This window comes from Papaver somniferum, chromosome 10 (assembly GCF_003573695.1).
Source record: "Papaver somniferum cultivar HN1 chromosome 10, ASM357369v1, whole genome shotgun sequence".
Taxonomy (NCBI): Eukaryota; Viridiplantae; Streptophyta; class Magnoliopsida; order Ranunculales; family Papaveraceae; genus Papaver; species Papaver somniferum.
Window position 1 is genome coordinate 3,620,662 of NC_039367.1, and position 16,230 is coordinate 3,636,891.

The window sequence follows — 16,230 nt, forward strand, 5'->3', positions numbered from 1 at the left end:
AGGTAATTGACCCCCTTTTCTTCTTTTTTGATTCATACAGTTAAGTTTTTAAGGAATTAGGTTTTTGAAACTTATTTTGATGAAGAACAGAGAAGAGAAATTACTATGCAGAGTTCTTTAATTGCTTTGGAATATAAAGGTTACTCTATAATTTTATAATTCTGATAGACTCAGATTACAAACCCCTGTTGTTCTTCGTCTGGCGTGGATTGAGAAACTCTCACATTGTTAGATTTAAACGAAAATCGGTTTGATTTTGGAACTCGAGATGAGTCTGATGGAAGCTTATGCTCGATTACAGAGGATTGTGCATGAAGTTAATAGGACTCCGGGTGGATATCAATCTGGGAAGTATCCATCAGATGTTGATTCTATGATTGCAGGCCTGTAAATGAGACTGGCGGTGATGAGAATTTTGAATGTATGGAGGATGATGAAGAAGATATTTTCAACCACGGAAGGGAAATGTGGCTTTTGTTTGTGGGTTGGCTGGTTGGGGTTTCTGTATCAAAGAATTTGCTGAATTCAATGCTTCCAAGCTTGGGGTGACTGTAGCTATTTGCAGGGGGGCTATATGAGGACCTCGTTGTTTCAATCCGAAAACAAAGATGATCTTGGGTAATAATAAGGCAATTGGTGCATGAAGTAAAGCAAGGCAATGTTCGTGCAGTTTGTGCTAGAGCCACTAATTTGGCTGGCCTATCAGGCAGCGTATGAACCTGATGGAGATTAAGCGGTGCTTGGAAAAGTCGTTGGCTTCCTTTTTCTGAAGCATATCTTGTCAATGGTAGTTAAATGTATGCCTGATTCTGTTCCTGCACAGTCTGTTCAAATCATAAGGTTGCTTCCGAAGGGAGTGGTTCTGGACTATGCCGTCAAGTCTGATGTCCTTGAAGAAGCAGGAGCTTAAAGAAATCTGTTCAGGCATGTGATTCAAGTCCTGAAGCACCATGTGTTGCTTCTGTATCTAAACTGTTTGCTGTGCTATGAAGATGCTTCCACATAGAGGTCCCAGCAGAGAAATTGTGTACAATTATCCAGACGCAGACGGGGTTGCTGAATCATATGAGTGCTTCCTTTTTGCAAGTATTTTCAGCGGGGTTCTTTTTGCAGGGCAGAAAATTTATGTACCTTCAGCTCTTTATGATCCATGTAAAGGGAAAGCAGCAGTGCAGAAACATTTGCAAGAAGTTGAGTTTCATCCGTGTTTCTCATGATGGTACAAGGTTTGAAACTGGTGGCATGTGCCAGGGCAGGGAATGTTGTTGCCAAATGAGGCCCTGGTCATCACATCTTAAAGAGTGCAACTCTTTCTTCGACTAGAAATTGTTGGCCCTTTTCAATTTTACGGTTTTCCAAGTTGCCCTACTCTAAGAGTTGCTGTTGAAGCAACTATTTTGAGGGATATGGCTGTGCTTATGAAAGGTTTGCGGCTTCTGAAAGGTTGCCCAAAAGGGTTAGTCTGAATATCTCAAAAGCCCTCTTATAAAGATACCATTGAAGGGGATGGATCCAATTTCCTAGATAATCTAAAGGTCTTGACTGCTAGCTGAGAGTGTTAAGAAAACAACTCCCAATGGTCGATGCGTTGTTGGGTGCACGTTGTAAAGCTTTCGCCAGCACTGACAAAGTTGCTTGATGGAAGTTCTGATTTACTTGGAGAAATTCTAAATGGAAAACCTGGGCAGGTAAACAACAGATTGTTGGCAACACATGTAGAAGAAAATTTGATATTAGATGATAGTCCAGTTGAAGCACTTAAATAACTGATGATGGATGTTTTGCAGGATCATGCTGCGAGTGAAGAGCTCGACAAGGATAATGCAGATAAATGTAGAAATGTGTGGCTTCAGTTGCTCTGGAGAATCTAGGCTCATGGACTTAGGCTCGTTGGTCCAGTAGTATTCCTCTTGTTCCAGAAGCCAAAGAAGAGAATGATGATCATTCAGTTCTAGTTAGAGATTCTCTTCTTGCATCTCAAAGGTTTTGAGACTTCCCGATGAGAAGACTTGAGATTGACTCGCCGATGAGAAGACTAGTAGTGATGAAGATGTGGCTTTTGAAAAATCTGTAGTTAAACAAGCAGTTGGCTCTTTATGGAGGCAGAGAGAGTCTCAAGAGCAGTGTTTATTTGGGTTCTGGGCCTACTGGCCGAATTCGGTATACGTTGGGCTGAAATAACAGTCCAATCACAGATTTTAAATGACCGTTTTATCCCCACTGAAACAACAATTGTCCTGCAAAAGAGTGATAAACCCTACTATCGTTTGGACCAGAGAAGCTTGAAATTTTCTCTTAAAACCCTAGGATTTCAATTTGGAAATCAGTCTCTCGTTTCGGCTGCTGTTGTAGAGCTTTTCATGGTTGCTGTACTTTAACAGGTATGCATTCTATCAGTTCTCTTTTCTCTATTTGGAATTCACAAATCACAATTAAGGATTTTTTGCTGTGGTACTAGATAATACTTTAGATGTATGCTCTAAATTTGATCTTGCGATATTGAATTTGACTTAACTGTAATACCCCAATACATGTTTAAGTGTAATACTCCAATAAAATCACAAACATACAGTAGATTGTTCCTTCTCTATCATGTGAACCCCAATTGTGTCATAAGCTCACTTACTCTAGTAGGAGTCAACATTTCAGATTGGTGTTTAATGTCTACAACGACAGAAATCGCTTACCCGAGACTTACTACCACTGTAATTTTGGTGTCTCTAAGGTTATTGATTAGCTTTTATATGAACCAAGTGTTTGAGTGTTTATCAGTGTGTGTTTTACCTCTGTATAAATTAATCATGTACAGGTGATTTGAACCTTCCTTATTTCGGTCAGAGTTTTTTTATACGGATGATTACACGTACGTGCTGCTAGTTCAATTTGCTAATTTAGTAACAAAGACTTGTAATTGATCGGTTCTTTAACATCTGCAGGAAAAACATCTATGGAGGAAGATACTCTAGTTGATCAACCTACGTTGTTCTCGAGGAAGAAGTTCACTCCAAAAGTTTCCAAAAAAACACCCCCAGTTATAGAAAATCCCCAACCTAATGAATCCCTAGAAGTGGAAAAATCATGTGACCCTGAATCGTATACTCTTAGTTTCTCTGATCTTGGTTTAGCGGACTGGGCTACTCGAACATGCAAAGAGCTTGGAATGAAGAAACCCACACAAGTTCAACATCACTGTATTCCTCGAATTCTTGCTGGTCAAGATGTTTTAGGTTTAGCCCAGACAGGTAGTGGGAAGACCGCAGCTTTTGCATTACCCATTTTGAACCGCCTTGCAAAAAAATCCATATGGTGTGTTTGCTTTGGTGATAACGCCTATCAGGGAGCTGGCGTACCAGTTGGCGGAGCAGTTCAGGGCACTAGGAGCATCCTTGCACCTACGATGTGCTGTTGTTGTTGGAGGGATGGATATGATCACTCAAGCACAAGCTTTGATGCAACGCCCACATGTTGTGATCGCAACACTGGGGAGGATAAAAGACCTCCTTGAACAGAATCCAGATATTCCATCTGTCTTCTCGAAGACCAAGGTAACATATTTCTTTATATTGCTCTAAGCACAGTATGTTGAAATAGTCTTTTGAGTTTATTTCGTCTGTTCAATTTTTGCTGCAGTTTCTAGTTTTGGATGAGGCCGATAGAGTTTTGGATGTTGGTTTTAAGGAGGAACTGTGTGCAATATTTCAGTACTTGCCCAAAGATAGACAAACTCTGTTGTTTTCTGAGACAATGACACAAAACTTACAAACACTGCTTGAGGTTTCTGCAAACAAGGCATACTTTTACGAGCAGTATGAGGGATTTAAGACTGTTGAATCTCTCAAACAACAGTATGTTTTTGTTCCGAAAAACGTGAAAGAGAATCTGCTACACGTTTTGTCAAAAATGGAAGAAATGGGCGTCCGATCTGCCATAATATTTGTTTCTACGTGCAGGTAAAATTCTCACGTGTTTTGCATTTGAAGTTTCTCCTAACTTTTTAGTACTCTGTTTACCAGACTTCTTGTTGTCATGTTGTTATGATTGACCTAGGTCTAGCTTTGACAAATGAAGATATTTATGCATGATTTAACCTCGTAGGAGTTGCTGAAAAATTATGATCCTTTCAATTTGAATCATTTAAAACAAGATTCATAGAATATGCTTATATTGAAAGAAACTCACCATATTGAGCTACACATGCACAGAGTGAGAGGTTTAATAAACTCTTACCGGCGGCACAACTTATCTTATTAGACATTAGTTTTACAATGAAGTTATTCTTATAAGATTGTGAATTTTTGATATCTCTTTGTGCACTTCCATTGGTGTTATTACATCAGGAGTTGTCACCTTCTTAGTTTGTTACTGGAAGAACTTGAACAACCAACAGTGGGATTGCATTCACACAAGTCCCAGGCTCTAAGACTTTCTGCACTACATCGATTCAAATCTGGTCAGACTCCCATTTTGCTGGCAACAGACGTGGCTAGTCGGGGGTTAGACATTCCAACAGTTGATCTTGTCATAAATTATGATATTCCGAGGTCAATGTTACTAGCAAACTTCCTTACAATTTATTCCTTACAATTTAGAATTTATGTAGTTCTGTTATGGAAAATGGCTGGGCATAAATTCTTGACAAAACTTGATCCAACTTATTCCAGATATGCCCAAGACTACGTTCATCGAGTTCGGCGTACAGCAAGAGCTGGCAGAGGAGGGCTGGCTGTGAGCTTTGTTACAAAGTAGGATTCGTGCCGGAGATATATTAGAGAACAATGAGGATTAAAGATAAATGGTGTGTACACACATTTACAAACTTTTCCAATTATAAAGAAATCTTTTGTGTATGAGCTAGCTAGCTCATGAGTCCCTTGAGAAATCTATAGTACCTTTTTTTTCTCTTCTGTTGCCAGAACCTCCAAATTTTATGTATGCTTTTCTATTTAAGAGACGTGCCCAAGTTTTGAAAAAAGAGATGCAACAAGGGTCTTCTTGGTTCACAGTGCAGCATATGTGCCGGTTAATGAAGTTTAGGGTTTGTGCAGGAGCTTTTAGAAAGAAAACTGGAGTTTCAAGTGCATTACTTGTACTTTGTCACTGGGAAGAGCTTTCTGAAGATCCTTTCTTTGTGCCTAATACAGAAGAAATTGAAGAGTCGGATGATGGTTCTAATATTCTGCCAAACACAGCTAGGAAGCTCATTGATGCAGTAAGGAGGCGGAAAGGTCTTCCAGTGGAAGAAAAAGTAGATCAACGTGGCACCAAGCGGAGGATACTATCTCGTAAAGTGATGGTTGTTCTGTTGATGCATTTAGACCACCTACAGAACTGTAAGTTGTTATATTATTTTATCAGAAGATAGAAAAGAAAAGGTATCAAGAGTACATACATGTCATCAGTGTTTCGTTCAGTGTGATTTTTACGACAACTATCATATATAACTGAGCATCTGACTTTTGAAAAACGAAAGATGGAGGTCAAAGTTGGTAAATGGTGGCTACAATAACTGCGTCTTTTTTCTCGTAACTTCTGATTGTGGAGATAACCACTATGCATTTAGACCACCCATCTAGGCACCAAAATGAAATAGACCAAAAACTGACCGATAGTCCAAATTGAACCTTCCACACTTCAACATCTTTGGTTGGTAATCAACTTAGTTTGACTATTATTGATTCACAATAACATAAGTAATTGTGTGTTCTCATCTAATCGAAGACTTTCCTTGCTCTTTTTATTTATTTATTGTTAGACTCTTCTTTGGTGTTAATCTTCTCCAAATTGTTTGAGTAAAGATTTTACTCAATAAATTGAAATAGGAATTGGTAATCTTTACAAGTTCATTTACAATTGCAGGTACTCACTATAGAGGTGACTAGACAGCAGACTGAAACAATAGAGATCTTGACTAGCTAAGATGGCGAGTACTGGATCTACGAGCAAAGAGAGCGTTGCAGTTCAAATTGAACCCAAGACAGGGATCTCTTTTCCTGTCAAACTTGATGATGGAATGGAATTGGTTGCAGTTGGTTTGAGAAAGAAGTCCATTCTTGGTCTTGGCGGTATCAAGGTCTATGGCTTTGGTATATACACCACACACATCTAACTTAGTTACGAACAAAATTAATACTGTGATATTGCAAGGGTCTAATCGTGTTGTTCTGTTATATGCAGGAATATTTGCAGATAATGAAAAGCTAAAAGAGGTTTTGAGGTTGAAGATAGGAAGCAAAGCACCATCTAAACCAACAAAAGAGATGTATGAAGCAGTGTTAGACAGTGATGTAGGCATGATGGTCAGGTTGGTATTCGTCTTTTCAGGAGTCAGCATGGGGATGATTAAAAAGAATTTCGATCATATGCTTGGTGTCTCCGTCAGGAAACTTAACGGTGGTCAAAGTAACCAAAAGCTCACAGCAAAGTATCATCATATCCCTCATTAATCAAACTACTTTTCATTTTCTTGTACTTTGAGTTTAAACATTGTTTGAATATATTGCCAGGGTATTTGCCGATGCATCTGATAACATCAAGCTAACATCTGGTTCAATAATTAACATTGGCTGTTGTTGTTTTTGCATAGATTTAGAGACTTCTTGACAGTTGAGTTTTCTAAATAACTGCAGTGAAGGATGTGGTAGTGAGCAAGGTTGAGAGTGAGCTTCTCTGCAAGGCCTACTTTCATATGTACCTAGGAGACGAAGCATTCGACGTGGATGCCAAAGAAAGATTTGGACACTCACTACTATCTCTATTCTGATCAAGTCTTCCATCCATTATGTAACTTCATTTGTTTGGTCCACTGCATTTGTACAAGTTTGTGTTTAAACTGAAGTCTTAGTTGAATAAAATTTTAAAAGCTTAGAAAAGTCCCACGCAGGAGTGATCCGTACCAGTAGAACTTTCATCGATTTGTAATTACGAAAACACCCTCAACCAGGGATTCTTGCTAACACAGGAAATTACCATAAAAAAGGAAACAACCCTCAATTAGGAATCCTTACTACAGGAAATTACCGTAAAAGGATTTCCACAACTTCTATCATCTGTTTGCCTATAAATATATACATAACATTCATGATCCTCTAAAATATTAGAGTTGACCAGTGTTTTCAGAGTTACTGCAATCTTCGTGCCAGGGAATTTTCGTCTTGCTCCACCTATTGCTTAGAACCATGTCATCTTCAATATATGAGACGTTTAGCATGCTAGACCAGAAGTACTTGACGAAGAAGCCTGAAGCGCTTCACCTGCGAAAGGAGTTCCCGGAGGAATTTACAATGATTCCCATCGAATCTCCACATCCACTCATTCCGGAATACCCTGATAGGAGTCATACGACCGAGGAGGAGTTGCGTAGGCTTAATCAGGCAGAACTGGCTCACATTTTAAAGAGAAATTCTGCCAGTAGATTGCTGGGTGAGGTTTAAGGCTGTCAGAAAGCATCCTGCTGCCGAGAGTATGGACGTGTGTTGGGCTGACCCTCGTGTGCGGGAAATTATGTTCCCTAAGCGTGAAGGCACCTAGGTTTTACAGTTACCTGATGTTATCCTTGAAAACACTCTTGGTAATGGTACCCTTGAGGCTCGTGGGAGTGGGTTCTATTTCACAGCACCCGATTTCCGTATGCATTTCAAGGATACTAGTGTAAAAGAGTCTTTCATCTTACGTGGAGATGGCAGGCGGCCGCATTTCTTGCAATTCCACTTGCATGACCCCATGATGGTTGGGACAAGGGAGACGAAGGATATCCAGTTCTCGTTGGCCGAGCAAACGGACCGTGGTGAAGAGCTGGACAACTTTGTGCGCAGTGTTTGTAGGGATCAGTGGGATTCCTACTCTTTGTTTTTTATGTCGCAGGATCTGAATAAGTTCCGGTTCATTGGAGTTCTTCCCTCTGGGGCGTCAGCTGACATTGCCCTGGCTAATTTTTCTCTAGTTCTGCTTATGGGGACGCCTTTCTATGTGGTACCATTAAGGGATGTTGAGATTGTTAATCTGGCGCAGGTTGAATCCGGGCCAAATACAGTGGTATTAGATATGATAGTGGTGTTCAAAGATTATTCACGCGACGTGCTTCAAAATTTGCGCAATTGACGTAACAAAGCTCGCTGGCATAAAACGTATTCTGAACAATGCCAACGTGAAGTACTATTGTAACAGTAGGAAACTAGACTGCAAGGAGTGGAATTCCATATTGAGAGATATCTTAGCGTGGCCAAAGTTGTTCATTGAATCTGGTGGATAGGAATCCTTACATCTCGAGGACGAGCTTACTTTGTCCTGCTATGCGGGTGCAGAAGAACCCAATTATGGTAATGGACGGTTTCAATGATAAGATAGTTAATCGCTGGTGCAGCCACGGAGAGCTACAAATTTATCTTTGTTGCTTCTAGTTTCTTTGGTTCTATGCATTGTTGCTTCCAGCTTCTTTAGTTTTACTTATTGTTGCTTATATATAGATATCATTGATTCAGCGTTTTCAGATATATCCATCCGACTGTTTTTTTCACTCCAAAAAAACGGGAATTTTTTTTTTGTTTTTACTCACTGGGCTTAAGGCGGCGCCCAGGCCCAGGACGCCTAATGAAAAAGGCTGCCAAACGCTTGCCAGGCGCATTTCCACCTAATGGGAAAAACGCCCAAAAATTTTGGATCTTTTACAACACAGTGAAGCAAACTAAATCTCCAAAACAGATCGTCACAAACACATTTCACGTATATAAAACAGCAGACTCAAAAAGGAGTACCTATACTGAAGGCCATTTTGCACTTGCATTATTTGCAACGTTTTACAGTAACATATTTCACATGGGATCCTTGGCTTAGGGTTCCGTTTAAGAAAGAGGCTATGCTAAAGTTAGTAGCAGAAGTAACTAAATTAAGTCCTCAAGGCTTTGATCCATTCCATTTCCACTTTAAAATCACCTGGTCCAGTTTTAGCACCCCGAAAACCACCTTCAGCATTGACAGATAGAGACATGCCCACAATACGAGATGGATTCATTTCCAATTTTGAATCGATAACGTTTCCTCTCCATGTTGGTAAATATCGTTCGAGAGGGATCTAAAAATTCCATACAGACTCAGTTAGATAGGAGAAAGACAAAACTAAGACACAAAATTCAATGCAAATCGCTCATAGACCTTCTGTGCTGCTTGTATTATGTTTCTTTGTCTTAGCAACTTTCCATACTACTTAAAGAGTTCAGATATCGAATTTCATGTGAACAAAAAATAACCTTCGGGATAATACAAGCATATTATGAGATAATGCAAAGATTTAATCTCAGTTGAAATCCTAAATTTTGGTAACATTGTAGGAATATATGGTCATTATCCACAGAACTAGAACTGGTGATTTGATTGCAGAATAGAAGTGATATTAAGAGGAAGTATAGAACTTGCCTTTGCTATATACCAATCATCTTTGGGTACGAAAACAAAAGCTTGCCATGAGTTGTCTTCTGGTTGCCCTGGATGGTTTACCCAACTCTCAGTGTATATCTGTATAAGAATAGATATTTTAACTTTTTCAAACACATCAATATATTTATATGGTATATGATACAGGTGAATTTAAGACTGCTTCGGAATCTTTCTATGAAACAGAAATAGGAAACTTACGGTAGATATATAGCATCTTCCATCTCCTTTAAGCTTCATTGCCAGTGTATCATATGCATCCAAGTCGATGTAGCCATCGAACTGCGTACAAGAAAATGAATACTAGAACAAAAGAGAACAAAACCAAAGTCATGGTGCAAACTGAGAAGGATGCAATTATTTTGAGCAGAACTGCTACAGTCTTTCCTGACTCTTTATCACTATGTACAATAATAGTACAATGTGAAAGCTCACCTTCTTGGACCGCATTCCACAAAATCCGCTGCGATTAATCTTCAATCCCTCAGTTACATCCAGAGAGAGATTGCCCGAGAAGACACCTAATATACAGCAATTAAACTAACAATAAGTCATTGCATTGATTAACCAAAAAGAAAATAAATAGTGCCATATATCAGAATTACAATTGGAGCGGGTTATTTAGTTGACAGTACCAGTTAATCCATTCCTAGCATCTTTGATCTCTAATGATGCAGAGGACAAACCTGTAGAAAATAAAATTAGGTTACAGAAGCCGAGTATTATTGCAGAAAGTAGAGAAATTGAACGAGACCTTACCTCCGTACTCAGAATCAGAATATAGATGCCACCTTTTCAGCTCCTCCTTTGTATTAAATTTGAAGACATATTTCTCACTTGGAGGCATCAGATCATCAGCACTCCATGTAAGTGCTGAAATACAACAAAAAAAAGAGTGCTTATCTTTTGGTAGAGAAAAAAAGCAAGGTGGTTGGCAACGCGAAAGTTCCCTAGTCACACTTCATATATTCCATAAGCTAAAAAATATCGCTTATTAAGATTTCAACTCAAGATTTGGGATTTATGTAGTAAACTTATATCAGCAAACAACGGATGCCTAAACCTGGAATTAAAGAAATTAACATCAAAAAGTATAGTAATAAAGCAGGTTAACTTCCATTACAAGAGCCGCTGAAAAAACATAATTATCACATTTCTTTCCTCCACTCCACATTTTCCCCTGATAGTTGCTATAATCACTAGCAATAATCAAAGAAGTACCAAAAACATGCCCCTGAAGAACGCAGACCAGTAAGCACGTAAGACACTTGGGAGTTTCATAGTTTTAGCTCCAGCCATCGATTATTATTCGATTAAAGAAAATATTCGCTGAATTCAACCTAATTTGTGTGGTTTTATCTCCGAGTGTGATACTTTCATGTCAAGACCGTTCTTATCCTATCGATTCATTTGCAACTAGGGTTGATGTTCATACATTAACCCTTGATTCTGTAAATGCCTTACGACAGTTCCGCAGTAACAACACAAAGAACTGAAACCCTAAATCAAATAAACTTTTCCCAAATCAAATCAAACCCATTTCTGAAAATAGTCTAATAATTATAAAATTGGAGGCTGGGGTATTGAAAAGCTCAACATTTTAATTTAAGATCTATAAAAGGTTAATGCATTCAGACTGTCTTGTTGATTCTTGAACTAGATTAAGTATAATACTGTAAACACCCACTATATAAATCAATCAAAACCTAGAGAAAAATAGGATTTCTTAACATTTTAGTTATCATGAAACGCAAAAATGAATTTTATAGAGTGAATGAGAAATTCAATACCTTTCTTAGTTGCATCCAAGGAAGATCGCAAGATTGATCGAAACCTTGACATTTTTGTTGCTCCCAAATGGAGATAATATGATTTTCAGGAAGTAATTAGTTTTGATTTTTAAGTGAAAATAAGCGTTTCTTTGTATGTCGCGCTGTAGCGGACCTTCCGGCTGTCTACTTCTCTATCTTATTTCAGTTTACACAATCATTTAGGCCCAGACACCACAAACTTCCACTTGGTCTTGGATCCAATAAGTATGGACCTAAAATTTGTTACACAAAAATAAAAGAAAATTGTTATGCATATAGCTAATTGAGCGTTTGGATATCAAAAGCAGAAGTCAGAAGCGAAAATATTTGCTTCAAAAATGTTGATATTTTTTCTTTTAAAAACCGTTCTGAAAGTTTATACCCAAACTAATTTCATGTTTTTTTTTTTATTTTTAGAAGTCAAAAAGCTACTTCTTGATGTGTATCCAAGCATACTACACTTTTTTTTGAAACTAGGCATAGACCCGTCCTGCCCCCTGGAAGCGTAGCCACCGAACCTACTCCCCCCTGAGCAAACCCGGCCCCTTCCCAATAATAGAGTTAGTAGTAATTACACGAGATATCCAATATTTGAGCGGAGACTCGAACTACTGACCTCCCACTTGAGAATCAGACTCCTGGCCAATTGGACTAACCCCGGATGGTTAAGCATACTACACTTATGATCAGTAATTCTTAGTTTTTATGTTTTTTCCTCTTCTGATGGACGTCATCACCAAAAAGCACCGCGGCTATCTAATAAGACGAGTTATGCTCTAACAAGTAAAAATAGACTTTCTAAGTGATATATGAGTTTTCAGTCTCCACATACCTTTTGTTGATGAAGTTCCACAAGCTCCCCTTAGTAGTTCTTCGTCTTCAAATGATGAACGCCGTGAAGTCTAAGCTCAACTACACAATCTATGTCCTAGTCTGAGACATATATAAATAGGCTAGAAATCAAGATTTATAGTTTTGATCACTAACATTGACAAACATGCTTGAGATAGCAACACATGAAAGTTCGACCGAGCAGTGCTCTAAAAATCTCCCTCTTTGTCAATTTTAGTGACAAAACTATCAATACATATGGATTACAAAATAAATAAAAATTGTAGCTTCTCATCCACATGCTTGATTTCCTTGGCATCTTCAACAAGACTCGAAATCTCTGTCACTTCCAAGTACTCTAATGATTCCAAAGGTTGTAAGTTTAGTATCATCGATGTTGAGGATCCATAGCGGTAACAATGAGAAAGCAAATGCTCTCAATCATTGTTATACAATGTCATATAAAAACATAAAGATTAAAATTACAAAAAACATCTTCCAAATAACTTAGAATTTAAATAAATAAATCTAAAAATATTAAAGATGAAAATCGTTGGACATAGCTATGTGTACTCACAATAATGGCTATTACAAACCCTGGTTATTCTTCTAAAAACACGAGAAATAAATTCTCATAAGAAGATTTACTAGACATAATAAATCAAATAAACTGATAAAACATGAAAAACTAATTATCATCTTCATCATCGGAGACCATAAGAGTGCCTTGAATCTTATCCATGTCATCCTTGATTTCTGGGAACTTAGTAGCAATCACATGTAATTGTTCTTGCACACACCTTACCTTGGCACTTATCTTATCAACAACTTTAAGAATTTGATGAAGAAGATTCATGGAGGAAGAATCACATGAGCCATCAAGGTTGTCACATCTTTGTCTCTTGCAAGCATTCTCCTCCATACGTTTTAAAGTACATGGACGAACAAGCTTGAGAGTTCCGATGGAGTTTCCAATTGGAGCAATGGAAAAGGTGCGACAAATTTTCTCAATCAAGCAAGGATGGCCTAAATTCTTGTTCGGAGATGTCATTAATAACATTTGATAAATGATAAACCCACAAATGTCAAGACTTGGAGTCCCCAACTTAAGGAAATATACCAACTCCGCAAACTCACGACTCCAACGAGAACTCTCAATCTGGAGGGACAAAGATTAGATATGCCAAGTTTACCAAAGGACATCAAGGGAAGACTAAGATTATTAGTAGGAAATGTTCCCATATTCCAATCAATACTTTTACCACAAAGACCAATCTAAATGGTTTCATATGATGGTCTTTCATCATTTAGTCTAGGAAGACGAAAATTACCCAATGGAATTTTGGTAATCTTTGAAATCAACTCTCTATTGACAAGAATTCTTTTTCAATTTATCATGGTCTTGAATTTCATGTCTTCATTATTAACATCGTAGATGTTAACATAGAAAATTCTTGTAAGAGTGTCAAAACCGTCACCAAAACCATTAAAGATGTTTTCAAGATTGAATTTTTCAAAACCTATCAAATCCTCTTTATGCCCACTAGTAAATCCAACTTCTTTTATAGAATAAACCCATTGGATGAAATCTCTTCAAAAACCTTCTCACAAGAATCATCAACAAATCTAGTTTTAATTGAATTTTGATCTATGGGTAAGTTCATTCTAGAAGAAGATGAACAACTCAAGGTTTTTGAAACCTCTTTTGGAACTTTGAAATTCTTCACGGGAACTAGAAATTTGGAAAGAGGAGAGTATAAGAAAACTTACTTGATATGTCCCTTGAAAAACACTTTTACTTTATTGGTCTCCAAAGAATATTAATGGAGCAAATACATGAACCCTAGAATAGTTCACGTACGCGGACAAGGAGAGGGGTGGAAGAAAGGTACGCGTACCAAACTTCTTATAAACCCAAACCTGGGTTTGGACCCGTTCATGAACCACGACCCACAAGAGAAGAGTAGGATTTCTTAAATTGTTCATTAACCAAGGTTTTCACACTGAAGCGATCAGTACAGTACATTGCAGTAAGAGAACAATAGAGAGATTGCATTACTTTTAGTTAACCTTGGAAAGAAGAAGAAAAAAAAGTTTCACAAAAAAAAATATTAACCCAGACAAAATAGTCAACCATTACTTGCCCTATAACAAGTTATATATAGATGGGGTAAAACCAGTTGAGTTACCGAGAGACTATATGTGCAAAGAAATTCTCATGCAATTTTTCAAGTTAAAATGTATTAGTATAATCATAATAATGATTATAATCTGGATCAATAGAATTTTTTGAATCCCTTTTCTTAAACCCATGAAAAGACTTTTTCTGAAGGTTAAAACCTGTGTCGAACTCATGCGAATTATTTCTATCAATTTCACATGAGTTGGAGATAGGACTAGTTCGTACATCATGAATACATGATTTGACATGTACATAACTTTCCTCAGAACAATTATTATTCTCAAAGGAATTAAGTTTTTCTAAAATTTAAAAACGCTCTTAAAGGCTCTAAATAGATCTTTGTAAATTAATCCATTATGATAGTATTCCTCATAAAGATTAAGAGGTAATCTAGTGAGATTTCATATCTTTGAGCGTCGACCACGTTTTTCCACGAGACTCTTCTTATAAGAACTTTTAGTTTTTCCTTTTAATTGTTCCTTATCATCTAAGCTTTCCAAAGACTTAGATGAAAAGGTATTATAGCAAGAGACCAACGGTCTAATAAATAATCTCTGAACAATCTTTACGGAATTCTGGCATGCATTACAGATGCCAAGAGAAAGTTTCCTAAAGGAGTTTCCCATAGGGACAAACTTTAGAAAACAATCAAATACATGCTTATTAGGTTTAAAGTGTTTGCCTGATCCGATACCAATTGAAAATACGGAGGTCTAACAACCACACCCAATAATTCGTTTGGCAATCTGAGAGGACTTACTCCAATACACTCTCTAGAGAATCAACAAGACAGTCAGACTCAATCTAGAGTATAGTATATCAAAGAGTCTAATATCTCTGTTTCACAATGTAATCAGCAAATCAAAAAGATAGAAATCCGCGAGCCTGATTATTATGTGAAACAACTTGAATGGTACCAAAGACCAATGTTCAAATGTCAATTAATGTAAATCAACAACCAAAGGTTGGATATTCTAACTGATTGATCTTAACGCACAACCTGTGATATTTCAATTATATAAAAATATATAATGCAGAAAAGTAATAACACAGACACCAGAATTTTGTTAACGATGAAACCGCAAATGCATAAAAACCCCGGGACCTAGTCCAAATTGAACACCACAGTGTATTAAGCCGCTATAGACTCTAGACTACTACAAATTAACTTCGGATTTGACTGTAGTTGAACCCTAATCAATATCACACTGATTCAAGGTACAGATGCGTTCCTTACGTCTCTGATCCCAGCAGGGTACTACGCATGTGACTACTAATTTTCCCATAGTCTACGTAATGTATACAGCTAAGAAAATTAGATACTAAGTAGTATTGATGCCTCTGTTGAACTGATAATGCTTAGTTATAAAAGATATTCAAGATCGCAAGAATAACAAAAAACATGAATATAAAGTAAATGCTACTAAGTTATTATGAGACACAAGATATTACGTGGTTCGACTTTTATCCACGTCCACGGGGTAATGAGTGATTGTCTGTATTAAGTTTGTGGTGGTTACAAAGATCTTAAATGCTTTCCAAAGTAATAGATAGAACTCAAGTTGAAGTAAATACTTAAGTTCTAAACATTAAAGAGGTATAAGCTTAAGACTATATCTTTTTTCCTAGATATTGAATGCCCTTGGTTTATTGGTGAAGCTTGGTATTTATAGCCCCTTCTTCTCCAGGTATATCTTTGTTGTCTTTGGATCCATCGTTCCCTGATATACCTTCCGTAAAAATGGTACCTTCGTTCACCGCGTGCTTTCTCCAGTCAGATTCTTCCCCCTCAACCGACCTACGTTCCTTCGGGAACTTCCCAGCCTTAGTACAGATTGTACCTTCGCTCACCGCCAACCTTCGCTAGTCAGACTTTACCGCATCATATTTATCCACGTGTTTTGGTTAAGTGTGTAGATAAGAGATTTGTGCATTTAATGATGATTAGATATGTCATCTACCTCTGTCCCTTCGCCAGCT

General features: G+C 37.6%; 2 protein-coding genes and 2 pseudogenes across 3 annotated transcripts; 3 read left to right on the top strand and 1 right to left on the bottom strand.

The window, feature by feature from the left end:
- Positions 1–1,871, top strand: part of LOC113315287 — a 40,937-nt pseudogene extending 39,066 nt beyond the window's left edge.
- LOC113318945 lies at positions 650–6,864 on the top strand (annotated as a pseudogene).
- Positions 5,918–6,760, top strand: LOC113315288 (fatty-acid-binding protein 1-like). Its single transcript, XM_026563586.1, has 4 exons — positions 5,918–6,083; positions 6,175–6,301; positions 6,504–6,565; positions 6,627–6,760. The coding sequence occupies exons 1-4, from the start codon at positions 5,918–5,920 to the stop codon at positions 6,758–6,760; spliced, it is 489 nt and encodes a 162-aa protein (XP_026419371.1).
- A 1,745-nt stretch (positions 6,865–8,609) lies between the features above and the next one.
- Positions 8,610–11,364, bottom strand: LOC113317304 (probable complex I intermediate-associated protein 30). 2 transcript variants are annotated; one of them, XM_026565436.1, is made up of 7 exons: positions 11,217–11,364; positions 10,186–10,299; positions 10,062–10,112; positions 9,862–9,947; positions 9,628–9,708; positions 9,409–9,507; positions 8,610–9,067 (listed from the first exon to the last, which is right to left on the bottom strand). In XM_026565436.1, the coding sequence occupies exons 1-7, from the start codon at positions 11,266–11,268 to the stop codon at positions 8,882–8,884; spliced, it is 669 nt and encodes a 222-aa protein (XP_026421221.1). In that variant the 5' UTR covers positions 11,269–11,364; the 3' UTR covers positions 8,610–8,881. The 2 variants fall into 2 exon arrangements, with proteins under 2 accessions (XP_026421221.1, XP_026421220.1); XM_026565435.1 differs by having other exon boundaries at positions 9,628–9,729.
- Positions 11,365–16,230: the final 4,866 nt, after the last annotated feature.